Here is a 25,129-nt window from a genome sequence, read left to right as displayed (position 1 = left end):
AGAGACCCCATAGAGCCCCCATAGAGACCCCATAGAGCCCCATAGAGCCCCATAGAGACCCCATAGAGCCCCATAGAGACCCCATAGAGACCCCCATAGAGACCCCATAGAGACCCCATAGAGCCCCATAGAGCCCCCATAGAGACCCCATAGAGCCCCATAGAGACCCCATAGAGCCCCATAGAGCCCCCATAGAGACCCCATAGAGACCCCCATAGAGACCCCATAGAGACCCCATAGAGACCCCATAGAGCCCCATAGAGACCCCATAGAGACCCCATAGAGACCCCATAGAGACCCCCATAGAGCCCCCATAGAGCCCCCATAGAGACCCCCATAGAGACCCCATAGAGACCCCATAGAGACCCCATAGAGACCCATAGAGACCCCATAGAGACCCCATAGAGCCCCATAGAGCCCCATAGAGCCCCCATGGAGCCCCCATAGAGACCCCATAGAGCCCCATAGAGCCCCATAGAGCCCCCATGGAGCCCCCATAGAGACCCCATAGAGCCCCATAGAGCCCCATAGAGCCCCCATAGAGACCCCGTAGAGACCCCCATAGAGCCCCATAGAGCCGCATAGAGACCCCATAGAGCCCCATAGAGCCCCCATAGAGCCCCCATAGAGACCCCATAGAGACCCCATAGAGACCCCATAGAGCCCCATAGAGACCCCATAGAGCCCCATAGAGCCCCCATGGAGCCCCCATAGAGACCCCATAGAGCCCCATAGAGCCCCATAGAGCCCCCATGGAGCCCCCATAGAGACCCCATAGAGCCCCATAGAGCCCCCATAGAGACCCCATAGAGACCCCCATAGAGACCCCATAGAGACCCCATAGAGACCCCATAGAGCCCCATAGAGCCCCCATAGAGACCCCATAGAGACCCCATAGAGACCCCCATAGAGACCCCATAGAGACCCCATAGAGCCCCATAGAGCCCCCATAGAGACCCCATAGAGACCCCATAGAGCCCCCATAGAGCCCCCATAGAGACCCCATAGAGACCCCATAGAGCCCCATAGAGACCCCCATAGAGACCCCATAGAGACCCCATAGAGACCCATAGAGCCCCATAGAGCCCCATAGAGACCCCATAGAGACCCCCATAGAGACCCCATAGAGACCCCATAGAGACCCATAGAGCCCCCATGGAGCCCCCATAGAGACCCCATAGAGCCCCATAGAGCCCCATAGAGCCCCCATAGAGACCCCATAGAGACCCCCATAGAGCCCCATAGAGCCGCATAGAGACCCCATAGAGCCCCATAGAGCCCCCATAGAGACCCCATAGAGACCCCCATAGAGACCCCATAGAGCCCCATAGAGCCCCATAGAGCCCCCATGGAGCCCCCATAGAGACCCCATAGAGCCCCATAGAGCTCCATAGAGCCCCCATAGAGACCCCATAGAGACCCCATAGAGACCCCATAGAGACCCCATAGAGACCCCATAGAGCCCCATAGAGCCCCCATAGAGACCCCATAGAGACCCCATAGAGACCCCCATAGAGGCCCCCATAGAGACCCCATAGAGACCCCATAGAGACCCCCATAGAGACCCCATAGAGACCCCATAGAGACCCATAGAGCCCCATAGAGACCCCATAGAGACCCCATAGAGACCCCATAGAGACCCCATAGAGACCCCATAGAGCCCCATAGATCCCCCGCAGCCCCGCTCACCGCTGGTGCTCAGCTCCCCCTCGCTCTCCTCCTGGTTCTCGCTCCCGGGCTCTTCCTCCTCCTCCTCCTCCTCCTCCTCCTCCTCGTGCCCCCCCCCCAGCGCTTCCAGCCGGGAGCGGCTCCCGGCAGCGCCCGCGGCGTCCCCGGCCCGGAGCTGCTGCACCCGGAGCTGCCGCAGGACCTGGCGCTGGGCGGACACGGACGGAGGGAGGGTATGGGGGGGGTATGGGGCACCATGGGGATGCTATGGGACACCATAGGGGTCCTATGGGGCACCATGGGGATGCTATAGGGATACCAAGGGGACACTATAGGACACCATAGAGGCGCTATGGGACACAAGGGGGACACTATAGGAACTTCATAGGGACATCATAAGAACACCAGAAGGACGCTATGGGGACACTACAGAGACACCATAGGGACACTATGGGCAACCTATGGGGACACTATGGGTACCCTAGGGGTGGCACTATGGGGATACCAAGGGGACATCATAGGGACATCATAGGGACACCATAGGGACACCATAGGGACTCCATAAGGACTCCATAGGGACTCTATAGGGACACCATAGGGACTCCATAGGGACACCATAGGGACACCATAAGGACTCCATAGGGACTCTATAGGGACACCATAGGGACTCCATAGGGACACCATAAGGACACCATAGGGACACCATAGGGATACCATAAGGACACCATAGGGACATCATAGGGAAACCATAGGGACACCATAGGGACTCCATAGGGACTCTATAGGGACACCATAGGGACACCATAGGGACTCCATAGGGACTCCATAGGGACACCATAAGGACTCCATAGGGACACCATAGGGACACCATAGGGACTCCATAGGGACACCATAAGGACTCCATAGGGACACCATAGGGACACCATAAGGACTCCATAGGGACACCATAGGGACACCATAGGGACTCCATAGGGACACCATAAGGACTCCATAGGGACACCATAGGGACACCATAGGGACTCCATAGGGACACCATAGGGACACCATAAGGACTCCATAGGGACACCATAGGGACTCCATAGGGACACCATAAGGACTCCATAGGGACACCATAAGGACTCCATAGGGACACCATAAGGACTCCATAGGGACACCATAGGGACACCATAGGGACATCATAGGGACTCCATAGGGACTCCATAGGGACACCATAAGGACACCATAGGGACATCATAGGGAAACCATAGGGACTCCATAGGGACTCTATAGGGACACCATAGGGACACCATAGGGACTCCATAGGGACACCATAAGGACTCCATAGGGACACCATAGGGACACCATAGGGACTCCATAGGGACCCTATAGGACTCCATAGGGACACCATAAGGACTCCATAGGGACACCATAGGGACACCATAAGGACTCCATAGGGACACCATAGGGACAACATAGGGACTCCATAGGGACACCATAAGGACTCCATAGGGACTCCATAGGGACACCATAGGGACTCCATAGGGACACCATAAGGACTCCATAGGGACACCATAAGGACTCCATAGGGACACCATAGGGACACCATAGGGACACCATAGGGACTCCATAGGGACACCATAAGGACTCCATAGGGACACCATAGGGACACCATAGGGACCCCACAGGGACCCTATAGGACCCTATGGGGGGTCCGCGCGCCCCTCACCTGCAGCCGGGGGGCTCCGGCCTCCGTTGCCCGCTCGAGGGCCGTGTGCAGGCAGGGCAGGAGCTTGGGGGGGGGCTCCCCGGCCTCCGCCATGGTCAGGGCCATGTTCAGCCACGTCTTCGCCTCCTGCCCCACAGGGACCCCATTGAGGACCCATGGAGCCCCCAAGGACCCCATTGAGGACCCATGGAGCCCCCCAAGGACCCCATTGAGGACCCATGGAGCCCCCCAAGGACCCCATTGAGGACCCATGGAGCCCCCAAGGACCCCATTGAGGACCCATGGAGCCCCCCAAGGACCCCATTGAGGACCCATGGAGCCCCCCAAGGACCCCATTGAGGACCCATGGAGCCCCCCAAGGACCCCATTGAGGACCCATGGAGCCCCCCAAGGACCCCATTGAGCCCCCCAGGGACCCCATTGAAGACCCATGGAGCCCCCCAAGGACCCCACTGAGCCCCCCAGGGACCCCATTGAGGACCCATGGAGCCCCCCAAGGACCCCATTGAGGACCCATTGAGCCCCCCAAGGACCCCATTGAGGACCCATGGAGCCCCCAAGGACCCCATTGAGGACCCATGGAGCCCCCCAAGGACCCCACTGAGGACCCATGGAGCCCCCCAAGGACCCCATTGAGCCCCCCAGGGACCCCATTGAGGACCCATTGAGCCCCCCAAGGACCCCATTGAGGACCCATGGAGCCCCCCAAGGACCCCATTGAGGACCCATGGAGCCCCCCAAGGACCCCATTGAGGACCCATTGAGCCCCCCAAGGACCCCATTGAGGACCCATGGAGCCCCCCAAGGACCCCATTGAGCCCCCTAGGGACCCCATTGAGGACCCATGGAGCCCCCCAAGGACCCCATTGAGGACCCATGGAGCCCCCCAAGGACCCCATTGAGGACCCATTGAGCCCCCCAAGGACCCCATTGAGGACCCATGGAGCCCCCCAAGGACCCCATTGAGGACCCATGGAGCCCCCCAAGGACCCCATTGAGGACCCATGGAGCCCCCAAGGACCCCATTGAGGACCCATGGAGCCCCCCAAGGACCCCATTGAGGACCCATGGAGCCCCCAAGGACCCCATTGAGGACCCATGGAGCCCCCCAAGGACCCCATTGAGGACCCATGGAGCCCCCCAAGGACCCCATTGAGGACCCATGGAGCCCCCCAAGGACCCCATTGAGCCCCCCAGGGACCCCATTGAGGACCCATGGAGCCCCCCAAGGACCCCATTGAGGACCCATGGAGCCCCCAAGGACCCCGGCCCCACCTCCAGGGGGTCCCCCCCGTGCAGGGCCAGCTCCTGCCGGAAGTGGTGCAGGGCCCGCGCCGGGTCCCGCAGGTCCCCGAAGGTGGTGGCCAAGGAGACGTGGATGGCGGCGAGCTCCCGGGGCGGCCGCGCCAGTGCCTGCGCCAGCGCCAGCTGCAGGAGACCCAGAGGGACCATAGAGACCCATAGGGACCGTAGAGACCCATAGGGACCATAGAGACCCATAGGGACCATAGAGACCCATAGAGACCGATAGGGACCGTAGAGACCCATAGGGACCATAGAGAGACACAGGGACCATAGAGACCCATAGGGACCATAGAGACCCATAGAGACCCATAGGGACACACAGGGACCATAGAGACCCATAGAGACCCATAGGGACCATAGAGAGACACAGGGACCATAGAGACCCATAGGGACCATAGAGACCCATAGGGACCATAGAGAGACACAGGGACCATAGAGACCCATAGAGACCCATAGGGACCATAGAGAGACACAGGGACCATAGAGACCCATAGGGACCATAGAGACCCATAGAGACCCATAGGGACACACAGGGACCATAGAGACCCATAGAGACCCATAGGGACCATAGAGACCCAGAGGGACCGTAGAGAGACACAGGGACCATAGAGACCCATAGAGACCCATAGGGACCATAGAGACCCATAGGGACCGTAGAGACACATAGGGACCCACAGAGACACATAGGGACCATACAGAGCCATAGAGAACCATAGAGAGCCATAGAGACCCCATAGAAACCCCACAGAGACCCATAGAGCCCCCATAGAGCCCCACAGACACCCAATAGACACCCATAGAACCCCACAGAGCCCCATAGAACCCCACAGAGCCACACAGAGCCCCATAGAGCCCCATAGAGCCCCATAGAGCCCCACAGAGCCCCAGAGAGCCCCATAGAGACCCCATAGAGCCCCATAGACACCCATAGAACCCCACAGAGCCCCAGAGAGCCCCATAGACACCCATAGAACCCCACAGAGCCCCATAGAACCCCAAAGAGCCCCATAGAACCCCATAGAGCCCCACAGAGGCCCATAGAACCCCATAGAGCCCCCATAGAACCCCATAGAGACCCCATAGAGACCCCATAGAGCCCCATAGACACCCATAGAACCCCACAGAGCCCCACAGAGCCCCATAGAACCCCACAGAGCCCCATAGAACCCCACAGAGCCCCACAGAGCCCCATAGAGCCCCATAGAGCCCCCATAGAGCCCCCATAGAGCCCCATAGAACCCCACAAAGCCCCACAGAGCCCTACAGAGCCCCATAGAGCCCCGTAGAGCCCCACAGAGCCCAAATAGAGCCCCATAGAACCCCACAGAGCCCCACAGAGCCCCATAGAACCCCACAGAGCCCCATAGAACCCCATAGAGCACCATAGAGCCCCATAGAACCCCACAGAGCCCCCATAGACACCCACAGAGCCCCACAGAGCCCCACAGAACCCCACAGCCTCCCCACAGCCGCCCCTGCCCCCACCTGTCTCTGGTAGAACTCGACGGCGCGGGCGAAGTCCCCGTGCCGGGAGCAGGCGTCCCCCAGGCGCTCGCAGAGGGGCAGCGCCGCCGCCGCGTCCTCCCCGGCGCCCTCCAGCGCCTGCAGCAGCCGCAGCACCCGCGAGGCTGCAGGGACACAACCGGGCCCCATTGAGGCCTTGGGGAGCCATTGAGGCCTTGGGGCCCCCATTGAGGCCTTGGGGAGCCATTGAGGCCTTGGGGAGCCACTGAGGCCTTGGGGCCCCCATTGAGGCCTTGGGGAGCCACTGAGGCCTTGGGGCCCCCATTGAGACCTTGGGGAGCCATTGAGGCCTTGGGGAGCCACTGAGGCCTTGGGGAGCCATTGAGGCCTTGGGGAGCCATTGAGGCCTTGGGGCCGCCATTGAGGCCTTGGGGCCCCCATTGAGGCCTTGGGGAGCCATTGAGGCCTTGGGGTCCCCATTGAGGCCTTGGGGAGCCACTGAGGCCTTGGGGAGCCACTGAGGCCTTGGGGAGCCATTGAGGCCTTGGGGAGCCACTGAGGCCTTGGGGAGCCATTGAGGCCTTGGGGAGCCATTGAGGCCTTGGGGAGCCACTGAGGCCTTGGGGCCCCCATTGAGGCCTTGGGGAGCCATTGAGGCCTTGGGGTCCCCATTGAGGCCTTGGGGAGCCACTGAGGCCTTGGGGAGCCACTGAGGCCTTGGGGAGCCATTGAGGCCTTGGGGAGCCACTGAGGCCTTGGGGAGCCATTGAGGCCTTGGGGAGCCATTGAGGCCTTGGGGAGCCACTGAGGCCTTGGGGCCCCCATTGAGGCCTTGGGGAGCCACTGAGGCCTTGGGGAGCCATTGAGGCCTTGGGGAGCCATTGAGGCCTTGGGGAGCCACTGAGGCCTTGGGGCCCCCATTGAGGCCTTGGGGAGCCACTGAGGCCTTGGGGCCCCACTGAGGCCTTGGGGAGCCATTGAGGCCTTGGGGAGCCACTGAGGCCTTGGGGAGCCATTGAGGCCTTGGGGAGCCACTGAGGCCTTGGGGAGCCATTGAGGCCTTGGGGAGCCACTGAGGCCTTGGGGAGCCACTGAGGCCTTGGGGAGCCACTGAGGCCTTGGGGAGCCATTGAGGCCTTGGGGAGCCATTGAGGCCTTGGGGAGCCACTGAGGCCTTGGGGTCCCCATTGAGGCCTTGGGGAGCCATTGAGGCCTTGGGGAGCCATTGAGGCCTTGGGGCCCCCATTGAGGCCTTGGGGAGCCATTGAGGCCTTGGGGCCCCCATTGAGGCCTTGGGGCCCCCATTGAGGCCTTGGGGAGCCACTGAGGCCTTGGGGAGCCATTGAGGCCTTGGGGAGCCACTGAGGCCTTGGGGCCCCCATTGAGGCCTTGGGGCCCCCATTGAGGCCTTGGGGCCCCCATTGAGGCCTTGGGGCCCCCATTGAGGCCTTGGGGCCCCCATTGAGGCCTTGGGGAGCCACTGAGGCCTTGGGGAGCCATTGAGGCCTTGGGGAGCCACTGAGGCCTTGGGGAGCCATTGAGGCCTTGGGGCCCCCCTTGAGGCCTGGGGCCCCCATTGAGTCCTTGGGGCCCCCCTTGAAGCCTGGGCCCCCCCCTGAGGCCCTTCCCCGCTTACCGTAGCGCAGGTTGGCGCGCACCAGCTCCCGGTGCTGCGGCTGCCGCGGGCCCAGGGCCCGGGCCTGCCTCAGGGAGCGCCGGGCGGCAGCGAAGTCCCCCAGGGCCAGCAGCACCTGCGGGGATAGAGGGGACGGGGGGGGATGGGGTAATGGGGGCTATGGGGGGTGATGGGGCTATGGGGAAATGGGGGTCAGGAGGCTATGGGGGCAATGGATGGCAATGGGGAATAATGGGGGCAATGGGGAACAATGGGGGCAATGGGGAACAATGGGGGCAATGGGGAACAATGGGGGCAATGGGGGTCATGGGGAACAATGGGGATCAGTGGGGAACAATGGGGGCAATGGGGCTCAATGGGATCAATGGGGATCAATGGGGATCAATGGGTGCGATGGGGATCAATGGGTGCAATGGGTGCGATGGGGATCAATGGGTGCGATGGGGATCAATGGGTGCGATGGGATCAATGGGGGTCAATGGGGGCCAATGGGATCAATGGGATCAATGGGGGCCAATGGGATCAACGGGGGTCAATGGGGATCAATGGGGGCCAATGGGGACCAATGGGGGCAATGGGGATCAATGGGGGCGATGGGTGCGATGGGGATCAATGGGGCTCAATGGGGTCAATGGGATCAATGGGATTAATGGGGGTCAATGGGGGTCAATGGGGGTCAATGGGGATCAATGGGGATCAACGGGTGCGATGGGGATCAGTGGGTGCGATGGGGATCAGTGGGGGCAATGGGTGCGATGGGGATCAATGGGTGCGATGGGGATCAATGGGGCTCAATGGGATCAATGGGATCAATGAGGTCAATGGGTGTCAATGGGGGTCAATGGTGTCAATGGGGGTCAATGGGGCTCAATGGGGCTCAATGGGGCTCAATGGGATCAACGGGGATCAATGGGGCTCAATGGGATCAATAGGGCTCAATGGGCTCAATGGGGCTCAATGGGCTCAATGGGGCTCAATGGGATCAATGGGGCTCAATGGGATCAATAGGGCTCAATGGCCTCAATGGGGCTCAATGGGATCAATGGGGCTCAATGGGATCAATGGGGCTCAATGGGATCAACGGGGCTCAATGGGGCTCAATGGGATCAATAGGGCTCAATGGGCTCAATGGGGCTCAATGGGATCAATGGGGCTCAATGGGCTCAATGGGATCAATAGGGCTCAATGGGGCTCAATGGGATCAATGGGGCTCAATGGGCTCAATGGGATCAATGGGGCTCAATGGGCTCAATGGGATCAATAGGGCTCAATGGGGCTCAATGGAATCAATGGGGCTCAATGGGGCTGGCAGGGGGGAGCTCTCCGCGGTACCTGCGCGGCGCTGGCGCAGCTCTCGCTCTCCAGGGCCCTGTCCCCCAGGCTGCGGGCGCAGTCGCGGGCGCGGCTCAGGCTCCGCAGGGCCCCGCTGGGGTCCCCGTCCCGCAGCCGGATGGAGCCGAGGTTGAAGTGCGCCCGGTACAGGTCCTCCTGCAGCGCCCCCTGCCTGCGGGGGGACAGCGGCACCCATGGGCACCCCATAGGGACCCCATAGGGACCCCGGCACCCATAGGGACCCTGTCATCCATGGGTACCCCATAGGGACCCCAGCACCCATAGGGACCCTGTCATCCATGGGTACCCCATAGGGACCCCAGCACCCATAGGGACCCTGTCATCCATGGGTACCCCATAGGGACCCCAGCACCCATAGGGACCCTGTCATCCATGGGTACCCCATAGGGACCCCAGCACCCATAGGGACCCTGTCATCCATGGGTACCCCATAGGGACCCCAGCACCCATAAGGACCCTGTCATCCATGGGTACCCCATAGGGACCCCGGCACCCATAGGGACCCTGTCATCCATGGGTACCCCATAGGGACCCCGGCACCCATAGGGACCCCATAGGGACCCCATCACCCATAGGGACCCCATCACCCAGACCCCCCCTGCCTGGGCAGGGACAGTGGCAGCAGCACCCCCAGAGCACGTCTGAACCCGCTCCCAGGTCCCAGCACCGCCAGCTCCTGCCTGAACCCATTCCCAGCTCCCGCCTGAACCCATCCCCAGCTCCCACCAAACCCATTCCCACATCCCACCTCAGCTGCTCCCAGATCCCATCGCTCTCAGAACCCACCTCAACCCAATTCCAGATCCCACCTCACCCTGTCTCTAGATCCCATCATTCCCAGATCCCACCTAACCCATTCCCAGCTCCCACCTCAACCCAATTCCAGACCCCATCATTCCCAGCTCTCATTTCACCCTGTTCGCAGCTCCCATCATTCACCATCATTCCCATCACTCCCATCACTCCCATCACTCCCATCATTCCCATCATTCCCATCACTCCCATCATTCCCCATCACTCCCATCATTCCCATCACTCCCATCACTCCCATCATTCCCATCACTCCCATCACTCCCATCATTCCCATCATTCCCATCATTCCCATCACTCCCATCATTCCCATCACTCCCATCATTCCCCTCACTCCCATCACTCCCATCATTCCCATCATTCCCATCACTCCCATCATTCCCATCACTCCCATCATTCCCCTCACTCCCATCACTCCCATCATTCCCATCATTCCCCATCACTCCCATCATTCCCCTCACTCCCATCATTCCCATCATTCCCATCATTCCCCATCACTCCCATCATTCCCATCACTCCCATCATTCCCATCACTCCCATCATTCCCATCACTCCCATCATTCCCATCATTCCCATCACTCCCATCATTCCCATCACTCCCATCACTCCCATCATTCCCATCACTCCCATCACTCCCATCACTCCCATCATTCCTATCACTCCCATCATTCCCACCGCTCCCATTCCCGCCCGTACTCCGCCAGGAAGATGCTCTTCTCCAGGTACCGCTCCCGCTCCTCCGGCTCCTTGAGGCTGTCGCTGACCAGCGCCAGGTTGAGGAAGAGCCGAGCCTTCATCTCCAGCACCTCCCGCGCCGGCACCGATCCTGCCCCAGCACCAGGGCCCGGGCTCAGGGAGCGCCGGGCCCCGGGCTCAGCACCCCCCGCCCGCGCCGCCCTCACCTTCCAGGCTCTGCTCCACGATGGCCAGGCTGGTGCGCAGAGCCCGCTGGGCCTCATCCAGCGCCTCCCGCTCCTGGCCCGGCGCCCGGCTCTCGCCCATCAACATGTAGGTCCTGCCGAGGGTGGCCCAGGCCCGCTGCTGCTCCGTGGCGTCGCCCAGCGCCCGCGCCAGCTCCAGGTGCTGCCGTTGGTGCTGGCAATGGGAAAGAGCGGCAGGATTGGACCCCGGGAACATGGGAACGATGCGGGGGGATCGGGACCATGGGGATGCTCCAGCACAGGGAAGGATGCGGAGGGACCGGCACCATGGGGATGCTCCAGAACAGGGAAGGATGCGGAGGGACCGGCACCATGGGGATGCTCCAGCACAGGGAAGGATGAGGAGGGACCAGCACCATGGGGATGCTCCAGCACAGGGAAGGATGAGGAGGGACCAGCACCATGGGGATGCTCCAGCACAGGGAAGGATGCGGAGGGACCAGCACCATGGGGATGCTCCAGCACAGGGAAGGATGCGGAGGGACCAGCACCATGGGGATGCTCCAGCACAGGGAAGGATGAGGAGGGACCGGCACCATGGGGATGCTCCAGCACAGGGAAGGATGCGGAGGGACCGGCACCATGGGGATGCTCCAGCACAGGGAAGGATGAGGAGGGACCAGCACCACGGGGATGCTCCAGCACAGGGAAGGATGAGGAGGGACCAGCACCATGGGGATGCTCCAGCACAGGGAAGGATGCGGAGGGACCGGTACCATGGGGATGCTCCAGCACAGGGAAGGATGCGGAGGGACCAGCACCACGGGGATGCTCCAGCACAGGGAAGGATGAGGAGGGACCGGCACCATGGGGATGCTCCAGCACAGGGAAGGATGAGGAGGGACCAGCACCATGGGGATGCTCCAGCACAGGGAAGGATGCGGAGGGACCGGCACCATGGGGATGCTCCAGCACAGGGAAGGATGCGGAGGGACCAGCACCATGGGGATGCTCCAGCACAGGGAAGGATGCGGAGGGACCAGCACCATGGGGATGCTCCAGCACAGGGAAGGATGAGGAGGGACCAGCACCATGGGGATGCTCCAGCACAGGGAAGGATGAGGAGGGACCGGCACCATGGGGATGCTCCAGCACAGGGAAGGATGAGGAGGGACCGGCACCATGGGGATGCTCCAGCACAGGGAAGGATGAGGAGGGACCAGCACCATGGGGATGCTCCAGCACAGGGAAGGATGAGGAGGGACCGGCACCATGGGGATGCTCCAGCACAGGGAAGGATGCGGAGGGACCGGCACCATGGGGATGCTCCAGCACAGGGAAGGATGAGGAGGGACCAGCACCACGGGGATGCTCCAGCACAGGGAAGGATGAGGAGGGACCAGCACCATGGGGATGCTCCAGCACAGGGAAGGATGCGGAGGGACCGGTACCATGGGGATGCTCCAGCACAGGGAAGGATGCGGAGGGACCAGCACCACGGGGATGCTCCAGCACAGGGAAGGATGAGGAGGGACCGGCACCATGGGGATGCTCCAGCACAGGGAAGGATGAGGAGGGACCAGCACCATGGGGATGCTCCAGCACAGGGAAGGATGCGGAGGGACCGGCACCATGGGGATGCTCCAGCACAGGGAAGGATGCGGAGGGACCAGCACCATGGGGATGCTCCAGCACAGGGAAGGATGCGGAGGGACCAGCACCATGGGGATGCTCCAGCACAGGGAAGGATGAGGAGGGACCAGCACCATGGGGATGCTCCAGCACAGGGAAGGATGAGGAGGGACCGGCACCATGGGGATGCTCCAGCACAGGGAAGGATGAGGAGGGACCGGCACCATGGGGATGCTCCAGCACAGGGAAGGATGAGGAGGGACCAGCACCATGGGGATGCTCCAGCACAGGGAAGGATGAGGAGGGACCAGCACCATGGGGATGCTCCAGCACAGGGAAGGATGAGGAGGGACCAGCACCATGGGGATGCTCCAGCACAGGGAAGGATGCGGAGGGACCAGCACCACGGGGATGCTCCAGCACAGGGAAGGATGAGGAGGGACCAGCACCATGGGGATGCTCCAGCACAGGGAAGGATGCGGAGGGACCAGCACCATGGGGATGCTCCAGCACAAGGAAGGATGAGGAGGGACCAGCACCACGGGGATGCTCCAGCACAGGGAAGGATGAGGAGGGACCAGCACCATGGGGATGCTCCAGCACAGGGAAGGATGAGGAGGGACCAGCACCATGGGGATGCTCCAGCACAGGGAAGGATGCGGAGGGACCGGCACCATGGGGATGCTCCAGCACAGGGAAGGATGAGGAGGGACCAGCACCATGGGGATGCTCCAGCACAGGGAAGGATGAGGAGGGACCAGCACCATGGGGATGCTCCAGCACAAGGAAGGATGAGGAGGGACCAGCACCATGGGGATGCTCCAGCACAGGGAAGGATGAGGAGGGACCGGCACCATGGGGATGCTCCAGCACAAGGAAGGATGAGGAGGGACCAGCACCATGGGGATGCTCCAGCACAGGGAAGGATGCGGAGGGACCAGCACCATGGGGATGCTCCAGCACAGGGAAGGATGCGGAGGGACCAGCACCATGGGGATGCTCCAGCACAGGGAAGGATGAGGAGGGACCAGCACCATGGGGATGCTCCAGCACAGGGAAGGATGCGGAGGGACCAGCACCATGGGGATGCTCCAGCACAGGGAAGGATGAGGAGGGACCAGCACCATGGGGATGCTCCAGCACAGGGAAGGATGCGGAGGGACCAGCACCACGGGGATGCCCGGGGACGCTCTGGTACCTCGAGGGCGGCTCCGTAGCGCTCCAGCTCCGCCAGGCGCTCCCCGATCTTGCGGTGGGCGATGGCGCAGCCCAAGCGGTCCCCGGCGCCCTCCAGCAGCCGCAGCTCCTCCCGGTGCTGCTCCAGGGCCTCCTCATAGCGGCCTGCGGGGGGCACAGAGCGGCTGGGGGGGGCCTTGCCTTTGCCTGGGGGTATCCCTGGGGCTGTTATCCATGGATGGGGGCTGTTATCCCTGGATCCCGGTTACTGTTATCCCTGGATCCCGGTTACTGTTATCCCTGTATCTCGGTTACTGTTATCCCTGGATCCCGGTTACTGTTATCCCTGGATCCCGGTTACTGTTATCCCTGGATCCCGGTTACTGTTATCCCTGGATCCCAGTTACTGTTATCCCTGGATCCCGGTTACTGTTATCCCTGTATCCCAGTTACTGTTATCCCTGTATCTCGGTTACTGTTATCCCTGGATCCCGGTTACTGTTATCCCTGGATCCCAGTTACTGTTATCCCTGTATCTCGGTTACTGTTATCCCTGGATCCCGGTTACTGTTATCCCTGGATCCCGGTTACTGTTATACCTGGATCCCGGTTACTGTTATCCCTGTATCCCAGTTACTGTTATCCCTGGATCCCAGTTACTGTTATCCCTGTATCCCAGTTACTGTTATCCCTGGATCCCGGTTACTGTTATCCCTGGATCCCGGTTACTGTTATCCCTGGATCCCAGTTACTGTTATCCCTGGATCCCGGTTACTGTTATCCCTGGATCCCGGTTACTGTTATCCCTGTATCCCGGTTACTGTTATCCCTGGATCCCAGTTACTGTTATCCCTGGATCCCAGTTACTGTTATCCCTGTATCCCGGTTACTGTTATCCCTGGATCCCAGTTACTGTTATCCCTGTATCCCGGCTGTTATCCCTGTATCCCGGTTACTGTTATCCCTGGATCCCAGTTACTGTTATCCCTGGATCCCAGTTACTGTTATCCCTGTATCCCGGTTACTGTTATCCCTGGATCCCAGTTACTGTTATCCCTGTATCCCGGTTACTGTTATCCCTGGATCCCAGTTACTGTTATCCCTGGATCCCAGTTACTGTTATCCCTGTATCCCGGTTACTGTTATCCCTGGATCCCAGTTACTGTTATCCCTGGATCCCGGCTGTTATCCCTGGATCCCAGGTACTGTTATCCCTGTATCCCAGCTGTTATCCCTGTATCCCGGTTACTGTTATCCCTGTATCCCGGCTGTTATCCCTGGATCCCAGTTACTGTTATCCCTGGATCCCGGCTGTTATCCCTGGATCCCAGGTACTGTTATCCCTGTATCCCGGTTACTGTTATCCCTGTATCCCGGCTGTTATCCCTGTATCCCGGTTACTGTTATCCCTGTATCCCGGTTACTGTTATCCCTGGATCCCGGCTGTTATCCCTGTATCCCGGTTACTGTTAACCCTGTATCCCAGCTGTTATCCCTGGATCCCAGTTACTGTTATCCCTGTATCCCAGGTGTTATCCCTGTATCCCGGCTGTTATCCCTGTATCCCGGTTACTGTTATCCCTGGATCCCGGTTACTGTTATCCCTGGATCCCGGTTACTGTTATCCCTGGATCCTGGCTGTTATCCCTGGATCCCAGTTACTGTTATCCCTGTATCCCGGCTGTTATCCCTGTATCCCGGTTACTGTTATCCCTGTATCCCAGGTGTTATCCCTGTATCCCGGTTACTGTTATCCCTGTATCCCAGTTACTGTTATCCCTGGATCCCAGTTACTGTTATCCCTGTATCCCAGCTGTTATCCCTGTATCCCGGTTACTGTTATCCCTGTATCCCAGTTACTGTTATCCCTGGATCCCAGTTACTGTTATCCCTGTATCCCAGCTGTTATCCCTGTATCCCGGTTACTGTTATCCCTGTATCCCAGGTGTTATCCCTGTATCCCGGTTACTGTTATCCCTGTATCCCGGTTACTGTTATCCCTGTATCCCAGTTACTGTTATCCCTGTATCCCGGCTGTTATCCCTGTATCCCGGTTACTGTTATCCCTGTATCCCGGCTGTTATCCCTGGATCCCAGTTACTGTTATCCCTGTATCCCGGTTACTGTTATCCCTGTATCCCGGTTACTGTTATCCCTGTACCCCGGCTGTTATCCCTGGATCCCAGTTACTGTTATCCCTGTATCCCGGTTACTGTTATCCCTGGATCCCGGTTACTGTTATCCCTGGATCCCAGTTACTGTTATCCCTGGATCCCGGTTACTGTTATCCCTGGATCCCAGTTACTGTTATCCCTGTATCCCGGTTACTGTTATCCCTGGATCCCAGTTACTGTTATCCCTGTATCCCGGTTACTGTTATCCCTGTATCCCGGTTACTGTTATCCCTGTATCCCAGGTGTTATCCCTGTATCCCGGCTGTTATCCCTGTATCCCGGTTACTGTTATCCCTGTACCCCGGCTGTTATCCCTGGATCCCAGTTACTGTTATCCCTGTATCCCGGTTACTGTTATCCCTGGATCCCGGTTACTGTTATCCCTGGATCCCGGCTGTTATCCCTGGATCCCAGTTACTGTTATCCCTGGATCCCGGTTACTGTTATCCCTGGATCCCGGTTACTGTTATCCCTGTATCCCGGCTGTTATCCCTGTATCCCGGTTACTGTTATCCCTGGATCCCAGTTACTGTTATCCCTGTATCCCGGCTGTTATCCCTGTATCCCAATTACTGTTATCCCTGGATCCCAGTTACTGTTATCCCTGTATCCCGGCTGTTATCCCTGTATCCCAGTTACTGTTATCCCTGTATCCCGGTTACTGTTATCCCTGGATCCCGGTTACTGTTATCCCTGTATCCCAGCTGTTATCCCTGTATCCCAGTTACTGTTATCCCTGGATCCCGGTTACTGTTATCCCTGGATCCCGGTTACTGTTATCCCTGTATCCCGGCTGTTATCCCTGTATCCCGGTTACTGTTATCCCTGTATCCCAGTTACTGTTATCCCTGGATCCCGGCTGTTATCCCTGTATCCCGGCTGTTATCCCTGTATCCCGGTTACTGTTATCCCTGTATCCCGGCTGTTATCCCTGTATCCCAGTTACTGTTATCCCTGTATCCCGGCTGTTATCCCTGTATCCCGGTTACTGTTATCCCTGTATCCCGGTTACTGTTATCCCTGTATCCCAGTTACTGTTATCCCTGTATCCCGGTTACTGTTATCCCTGGATCCCAGCTGTTATCCCTGGATCCCAGTTACTGTTATCCCTGTATCCCGGTTACTGTTATCCCTGGATCCCAGTTACTGTTATCCCTGGATCCCGGTTACTGTTATCCCTGTATCCCGGCTGTTATCCCTGTATCCCGGTTACTGTTATCCCTGGATCCCGGCTGTTATCCCTGTATCCCAGTTACTGTTATCCCTGTATCCCGGCTGTTATCCCTGTATCCCAGTTACTGTTATCCCTGTATCCCGGTTACTGTTATCCCTGTATCCCAGTTACTGTTATCCCTGTATCCCGGCTGTTATCCCTGTATCCCGGTTACTGTTATCCCTGGATCCCAGCTGTTATCCCTGTATCCCGGTTACTGTTATCCCTGTATCCCAGTTACTGTTATCCCTGTATCCCAGGTACTGTTATCCCTGTATCCCGGTTACTGTTATCCCTGGATCCCAGCTGTTATCCCTGGATCCCAGTTACTGTTATCCCTGTATCCCGGTTACTGTTATCCCTGGATCCCAGTTACTGTTATCCCTGTATCCCGGTTACTGTTATCCCTGTATCCCGGCTGTTATCCCTGTATCCCGGTTACTGTTATCCCTGTATCCCGGCTGTTATCCCTGTATCCCAGTTACTGTTATCCCTGGATCCCGGCTGTTATCCCTGGATCCCAGTTACTGTTATCCCTGTATCCCTGTTACTGTTATCCCTGGATCCCAGCTGTTATCCCTGGATCCCGGTTACTGTTATCCCTGGATCCCGGCTGTTATCCCTGGATCCCGGCTGTTGTCCCTGGATCCCAGTTACTGTTATCCCTGTATCCCGGCTATTATCCCTGTATCCCGGCTGTTATCCCTGGATCCCAGTTACTGTTATCCCTGTATCCCGGTTACTGTTATCCCTGTATCCCGGTTACTGTTATCCCTGGATCCCAGGTGTTATCCCTGTATCCCGGCTGTTATCCCTGTATCCCGGTTACTGTTATCCCTGGATCCCGGCTGTTATCCCTGGATCCCAGTTACTGTTATCCCTGTATCCCGGTTACTGTTATCCCTGGATCCCAGTTACTGTTATCCCTGTATCCCGGCTGCTATCCCTGGATCCCGGTTACTGTTATCCCTGTATCCCGGTTACTGTTATCCCTGTATCCCAGTTACTGTTATCCCTGTATCCCAATTACTGTTATCCCTGGATCCCAGTTACTGTTATCCCTGTATCCCGGCTGTTATCCCTGTATCCCGGTTACTGTTATCCCTGTATCCCGGCTGTTATCCCTGTATCCCGGTTACTGTTATCCCTGTATCCCAGTTACTGTTATCCCTGTATCCCAATTACTGTTATCCCTGTATCCCAATTACTGTTATCCCTGGATCCCAGTTACTGTTATCCCTGTATCCCAGTTACTGTTATCCCTGTATCCCGGCTGTTATCCCTGTATCCCAGTTACTGTTATCCCTGTATCCCAGTTACTGTTATCCCTGGATCCCAGTTACTGTTATCCCTGGATCCCAGCTGTTATCCCTGGATCCCAGTTACTGTTATACCTGTATCCCGGTTACTGTTATCCCTGTATCCCAGTTACTGTTATCCCTGGATCCCAGTTACTGTTATCCCTGTATCCCGGCTGTTATCCCTGTATCCCGGTTACTGTTATCCCTGTATCCCGGTTACTGTTATCCCTGTATCCCGGCTGTTATCCCTGTATCCCAGTTACTGTTATCCCTGTATCCCGGTTACTGTTATCCCTGTATCCCAGTTACTGTTATCCCTGTATCCCGGTTACTGTTATCCCTGTATCCCAGTTACTGTTATCCCTGTATCCCGGTTACTGTTATCCCTGTATCCCAGTTACTGTTATCCCTGTATCCCGGTTACTGTTATCCCTGTATCCCAGTTACTGTTATCCCTGTATCCCGGTTACTGTTATCCCTGTATCCCAGTTACTGTTATCCCTGTATCCCGGTTACTGTTATCCCTGGATCCCAGTTACTGTTATCCCTGGATCCCGGCTGTTATCCCTGGATCCCAGTTACTGTTATCCCTGGATCCCGGCTGTTATCCCTGGATCCCAGTTACTGTTATCCCTGTATCCCGGTTACTGTTATCCCTGGATCCCAGTTACTGTTATCCCTGGATCCCGGCTGTTATCCCTGGATCCCAGTTACTGTTATCCCTGGATCCCGGCTGTTATCCCTGGATCCCAGCTGTTATCCCTGGATCCCGGTTACTGTTATCCCTGTATCCCAGCTGTTATCCCTGTATCCCGGTTACTGTTATCCCTGGATCCCAGCTGTTATCCCTGTATCCCGGTTACTGTTATCCCTGGATCCCAGTTACTGTTATCCCTGTATCCCGGTTACTGTTATCCCTGGATCCCGGTTACTGTTATCCCTGGATCCCAGCTGTTATCCCTGGATCCCGGCTGTTATCCCTGTATCCCGGTTACTGTTATCCCTGGATCCCAGTTACTGTTATCCCTGTATCCCGGTTACTGTTATCCCTGGATCCCAGTTACTGTTATCCCTGTATCCCGGTTACTGTTATCCCTGTATCCCGGTTACTGTTATCCCTGGATCCCAGCTGTTATCCCTGTATCCCGGCTGTTATCCCTGTATCCCGGTTACTGTTATCCCTGGATCCCAGTTACTGTTATCCCTGTATCCCGGTTACTGTTATCCCTGTATCCCGGTTACTGTTATCCCTGGATCCCAGCTGTTATCCCTGGATCCCGGCTGTTATCCCTGGATCCCAGCTGTTATCCCTGGATCCCGGCTGTTATCCCTGTATCCCGGTTACTGTTATCCCTGGATCCCGGCTGTTATCCCTGGATCCCAGCTGTTATCCCTGTATCCCAGCTGTTATCCCTGTATCCCGGTTACTGTTATCCCTGTATCCCAGCTGTTATCCCTGTATCCCGGTTACTGTTATCCCTGTATCCCAGCTGTTATCCCTGTATCCCGGTTACTGTTATCCCTGTATCCCAGCTGTTATCCTTGTATCCCGGTTACTGTTATCCCTGTATCCCAGCTGTTATCCCGCACTCACCGTGGCCGGCCAGGATCTCTCCCAGTTGGTTGCAGAGCGCAGCCTCCTCCACCACGTGGCCGCTGCGCTGGGCCTTGGCCTTGGCCTTGTGCAGCTCTGGGGGGGCAAAGGGGGGCACCCATGGGGGACACCCCAGAAATGGGGGGGGAAAGGGGGGCACCCATCGGGGACACCCCAGAAATGGGGGGGGCAAAAGGGGGGCACCCATGGGGGACACCCCAGAAATGGGGGGGGGGGAGCACAATGGAGTCTAATGGGGGGGTACCCATGGGGGACACCCCAGAAATGGGGGGGGAAAGGGGGGCACCCATGGGGGACACCCCAGAAATGGGGGGGGAAAGGGGGGCACCCATGGGGGACACCCCAGAAATGGGGGGGGAAAGGGGGGCACCCATGGGGGACACCCCAGAAATGGGGGGGGCAAAAGGGGGGCACCCATGGGGGACACCCCAGAAATGGGGGGGGAAAGGGGGGCACCCATGGGGGACACCCCAGAAATGGGGGGGGAAAGGGGGGCACCCATGGGGGACACCCCAGAAATGGGGGGGGCAAAAGGGGGGCACCCATGGGGGACACCCCAGAAATGGGGGGGGGGGAGCACAATGGAGTCTAATGGGGGGGTACCCATGGGGGACACCCCAGAAATGGGGGGGGGGAGCACAATGGAGTCTAATGGGGGGGTACCCATGGGGGACACCCCAGAAATGGGGGGGAACGACCCCAATAGGGTCTAAGGGTTGGGGGGGGCTCTGTGGAGCTGCAATGGGGGGGTAAAGAGGGGGAGTGAAGAGGAAGGAGGCCCCACACAGACCAGTTAAAACCAGTTTAGCCCAGTTAGGACCTGGTTAAGCCCCATTAAGACCAGTTACGACCTGGTTAAGCCCCATTAAAACCAGTTAGGACCTGCTCAAGCCCCATTAAAACCAGTTAGGACCTGGTTAAGCCCCATTAAGACCAGTTAGGACCTGCTCAAGCCCCATTAAGACCAGTTAGGACCTGCTCAAGCCCCATTAAGACCAGTTAGGACCTGGTTAAGCCCCATTAAAACCAGTTACGACCTGCTCAAGCCCCATTAAGACCAGTTAGGACCTGCTCAAGCCCCATTAAGACCAGTTAGGACCTGGTTAAGCCCCATTAAGACCAGTTACGACCTGGTTAAGCCCCATTAAGACCAGTTACGACCTGGTTAAGCCCCATTAAAACCAGTTAGGACCTGCTCAAGCCCCATTAAAACCAGTTAGGACCTGCTCAAGCCCCATTAAAACCAGTTAGGACCTGGTTAAGCCCCATTAAGACCAGTTAGGACCTGCTCAAGCCCCATTAAAACCAGTTAGGACCTGGTTAAGGCCCATTAAAACCAGTTACGACCTGGTTAAGCCCCATTAAAACCAGTTAGGACCTGCTCAAGCCCCATTAAAACCAGTTAGGACCTGGTTAAGCCCCATTAAGACCAGTTAGGACCTGGTTAAGCCCCATTAAGACCAGTTAGGACCTGCTCAAGCCCCATTAAGACCAGTTAGGACCTGCTCAAGCCCCATTAAGACCAGTTAGGACCTGCTCAAGCCCCATTAAGACCAGTTAGGACCTGGTTAAGCCCCATTAAAACCAGTTAGGACCTGCTCAAGCCCCATTAAGACCAGTTAGGACCTGCTCAAGCCCCATTAAGACCAGTTAGGACCTGGTTAAGCCCCATTAAGACCAGTTAGGACCTGGTTAAGGCCCATTAAAACCAGTTAGGACCTGGTTAAGGCCCATTAAAACCAGTTACGACCTGGTTAAGTCCCATTAAAACCAGTTACGACCTGGTTAAGCCCCATTAAAACCAGTTAGGACCTGCTCAAGCCCCATTAAAACCAGTTAGGACCTGGTTAAGCCCCATTAAGACCAGTTAGGACCTGCTCAAGCCCCATTAAGACCAGTTAGGACCTGCTCAAGCCCCATTAAGACCAGTTAGGACCTGGTTAAGCCCCATTAAAACCAGTTAGGACCTGGTTAAGCCCCATTAAGACCAGTTAGGACCTGGTTAAGGCCCATTAAAACCAGTTAGGACCTGGTTAAGGCCCATTAAAACCAGTTACGACCTGGTTAAGCCCCATTAAGACCAGTTAGGACCTGCTCAAGCCCCATTAAGACCAGTTAGGACCTGCTCAAGCCCCATTAAGACCAGTTAGGACCTGGTTAAGGCCCATTAAAACCAGTTAGGACCTGGTTAAGCCCCATTAAAACCAGTTAGGACCTGGTTAAGCCCCATTAAAACCAGTTAGGACCTGCTCAAGCCCCATTAAAACCAGTTAGGACCTGGTTAAGCCCCATTAAGACCAGTTAGGACCTGCTCAAGCCCCATTAAGACCAGTTAGGACCTGGTTAAGCCCCATTAAAACCAGTTAGGACCTGGTTAAGCCCCATTAAGACCAGTTATGACCTGCTCAAGCCCCATTAAGACCAGTTAGGACCTGGTTAAGCCCCATTAAAACCAGTTAGGACCTGCTCAAGCCCCATTAAAACCAGTTAGGACCTGGTTAAGGCCCATTAAGACCAGTTAGGACCTGCTCAAGCCCCATTAAGACCAGTTAGGACCTGCTCAAGCCCCATTAAAACCAGTTAGGACCTGGTTAAGGCCCATTAAAACCAGTTAGGACCTGCTCAAGCCCCATTAAGACCAGTTAGGACCTGCTCAAGCCCCATTAAGACCAGTTAGGACCTGGTTAAGCCCCATTAAGACCAGTTAGGACCTGGTTAAGGCCCATTAAAACCAGTTAGGACCTGGTTAAGGCCCATTAAAACCAGTTACGACCTGGTTAAGTCCCATTAAAACCAGTTACGACCTGGTTAAGCCCCATTAAGACCAGTTAGGACCTGCTCAAGCCCCATTAAAACCAGTTAGGACCTGGTTAAGCCCCATTAAGACCAGTTAGGACCTGCTCAAGCCCCATTAAGACCAGTTAGGACCTGGTTAAGCCCCATTAAGACCAGTTAGGACCTGGTTAAGCCCCATTAAAACCAGTTAGGACCTGGTTAAGCCCCATTAAAACCAGTTAGGACCTGGTTAAGCCCCATTAAGACCAGTTAGGACCTGCTCAAGCCCCATTAAGACCAGTTAGGACCTGGTTAAGACACATTAAAACCAGTTAGGACCTGCTCAAGCCCCATTAAGACCAGTTAGGACCTGCTCAAGCCCCATTAAAACCAGTTAGGACCTGGTTAAGCCCCATTAAAACCAGTTAGGACCTGCTCAAGCCCCATTAAGACCAGTTAGGACCTGCTCAAGCCCCATTAAGACCAGTTAGGACCTGGTTAAGCCCCATTAAGACCAGTTAGGACCTGCTCAAGCCCCATTAAGACCAGTTAGGACCTGCTCAAGCCCCATTAAAAACCAGTTAGGACCTCGTTAAGCCCCATTAAGCCCAGTTAGGACGTGGTTAAGCCCCATTAAGCCCAGTTAGGACCTGCTCAAGCCCCATTAAAAACCAGTTAGGACCTGGTTAAGCCCCATTAAGCCCAGTTAGGACGTGGTTAAGCCCCATTAAGCCCAGTTAAGCCCCATTTGGTCCCTTTAAGCCTCTCTAAAGCCCTTTTAAGGCTGGTTAAGAGCTGGTGGAGGCCCTTTAAGCCCAGTTAAAGGGCCCATTAAGCCTTGTTAAGGCCCTTTAAGCCCAGTTATGGCCCATTAAGCCCCAGTTAAGGTACGTTAAACCCAGTTAAACCCCATTAAGGCCCAGTTAATGCCCTTTAAGCCCACTTAGGGCCTGATTTGCCCCATTAAGGCCCAGTTAAGGCCCTTTAAGCTCGTTTACGGCCCGGTTTAGCCCCGTTAAGGCCCGGTTAAACCAGGCTGGGACCGGTTAAACCCCCGTTAAGGCCCTTGAAGCCCGGTTAAGGTACGGATAAACCCGGTTAAACCCCGTTAAGGCCGGCTGAGGCTCCTTAAGGCCCATTACGCCTCAGTTAAGGCCCGGTATAGGCCGCTGAAGCTCAGTTAAGGCCCAGTTTAGGCCATTCACCCCCGGTGAAGGCACTTGAACCCGGTTCAGCGCCGTTAAAGCCCCGTAGAGAGAGGCCGGGCCCGGTTTATCCCCATTAAGCCCGGTTCGCCCCGGTGCAGGCCGCACTCACGCCGGATCTCCCGCGCCCGCTCCGCGTTCATCCTCCGCCGCTGCCGCCCAGCGCCGCTCGCCCCGCCCCTCCGCCCCTATTGGCCCGCGCTCCGCCCCTCGGCGCCCCCATTGGTCCGCGCTCTGTCCCCCCTGCGCCAATCCACGCCCGGAAGAGCGGCGGGCGGGCGCTCCTATTGGACAAGAGGGGCTCTCTGTACCCGCCCAGCCGAGGGGCATGCTGGGAGGTGTGGCGGAAGGCACAGAGCGTCCCGCCGCGGGGAATGCCGGGAGGTGTGGCGGGGGTTGTCGCCCCCTGCTGGTGACGCCATGTATAAACCAGCAGCTCCCCAGTATAAACCAGCAGCTCCCCAGTATAAACCAGCAGCTCCCCAGTATAAACCAGTAGCTCCCCAGTAGCCTCCACTGAGCTCCATTGCTCCCCAGTATAAACCAGCAGCTCCCCAGTGTAAACCAGCAGCTCCCCAGTGTAAACCAGCAGCTCCCCAGTATAAACCAGTAGCTCCCCAGTAGCCTCCACTGAGCTCCATTGCTCCCCAGTATAAACCAGCAGCTCCCCAGTATAAACCAGCAGCTCCCCAGTATAAACCAGTAGCTCCCCAGTAGCCTCCACTGAGCTCCATTGCTCCCCAGTATAAACCAGCAGCTCCCCAGTATAAACCAGTAGCTCCCCAGTATAAACCAGCAGCTCCCCAGTATAAACCAGTAGCTCCCCAGTATAAACCAGCAGCTCCCCAGTATAAACCAGCAGCTCCCCAGTATAAACCAGTAGCTCCCCAGTATAAACCAGCAGCTCCCCAGTATAAACCAGCAGCTCCCCAGTATAAACCAGTAGCTCCCCAGTAGCCTCCACTGAGCTCCATTGCTCCCCAGTATAAACCAGCAGCTCCCCAGTATAAACCAGCAGCTCCCCAGTATAAACCAGTAGCTCCCCAGTAGCCCCCATTGCTCCCCAGTGCCCCCAGTATAAACCCGATCACAGCCCAGTGCCCTCCCCCATTCTGGACCCAGAAGAAGAAACCAGTTAAAAACCCCCCAAAACCCCTAAAAACGCCCCCGAAAATCGCCAATTTGGGGTAAAATCAACCCCCAAAAATCCCGTTTG

General features: G+C 57.4%; 1 protein-coding gene across 2 annotated transcripts in view; it reads right to left on the bottom strand.

Annotated features, from left to right (window-relative positions):
• The window catches only part of TONSL (tonsoku like, DNA repair protein), a 42,433-nt gene extending 18,340 nt beyond the window's left edge, over positions 1-24,093 (bottom strand). The window contains exons 1-11 of one of the 2 annotated variants that reach the window (XM_080609846.1): positions 24,026-24,093; positions 19,913-20,008; positions 13,653-13,795; positions 10,844-11,036; positions 10,638-10,767; positions 9,111-9,282; positions 7,779-7,893; positions 6,164-6,306; positions 4,649-4,801; positions 3,374-3,499; positions 1,690-1,933 (exon numbers count right to left, since the gene is read on the bottom strand). In XM_080609846.1, the coding sequence (XP_080465972.1) occupies positions 1,690-1,933; positions 3,374-3,499; positions 4,649-4,801; positions 6,164-6,306; positions 7,779-7,893; positions 9,111-9,282; positions 10,638-10,767; positions 10,844-11,036; positions 13,653-13,795; positions 19,913-20,008; positions 24,026-24,056 (1,546 nt within the window). In that variant the 5' untranslated portion in view covers positions 24,057-24,093. The remainder of the gene's footprint in view (positions 1-1,689; positions 1,934-3,373; positions 3,500-4,648; positions 4,802-6,163; positions 6,307-7,778; positions 7,894-9,110; positions 9,283-10,637; positions 10,768-10,843; positions 11,037-13,652; positions 13,796-19,912; positions 20,009-24,025) is intronic. The other variant, XM_080609847.1, reaches the window with a different exon arrangement.
• Between the last annotated feature and the right edge of the window lie 1,036 nt (positions 24,094-25,129).

Source organism: Psittacula echo (genome assembly GCF_963264785.1).
Source record: "Psittacula echo genome assembly, chromosome: 2".
In the NCBI taxonomy this organism is placed as follows: Eukaryota; Metazoa; Chordata; class Aves; order Psittaciformes; family Psittacidae; genus Psittacula; species Psittacula echo.
The sequence above is the reverse complement of the archived record's forward strand: the minus strand, read 5'-3'. Positions and strand labels throughout refer to the sequence as shown.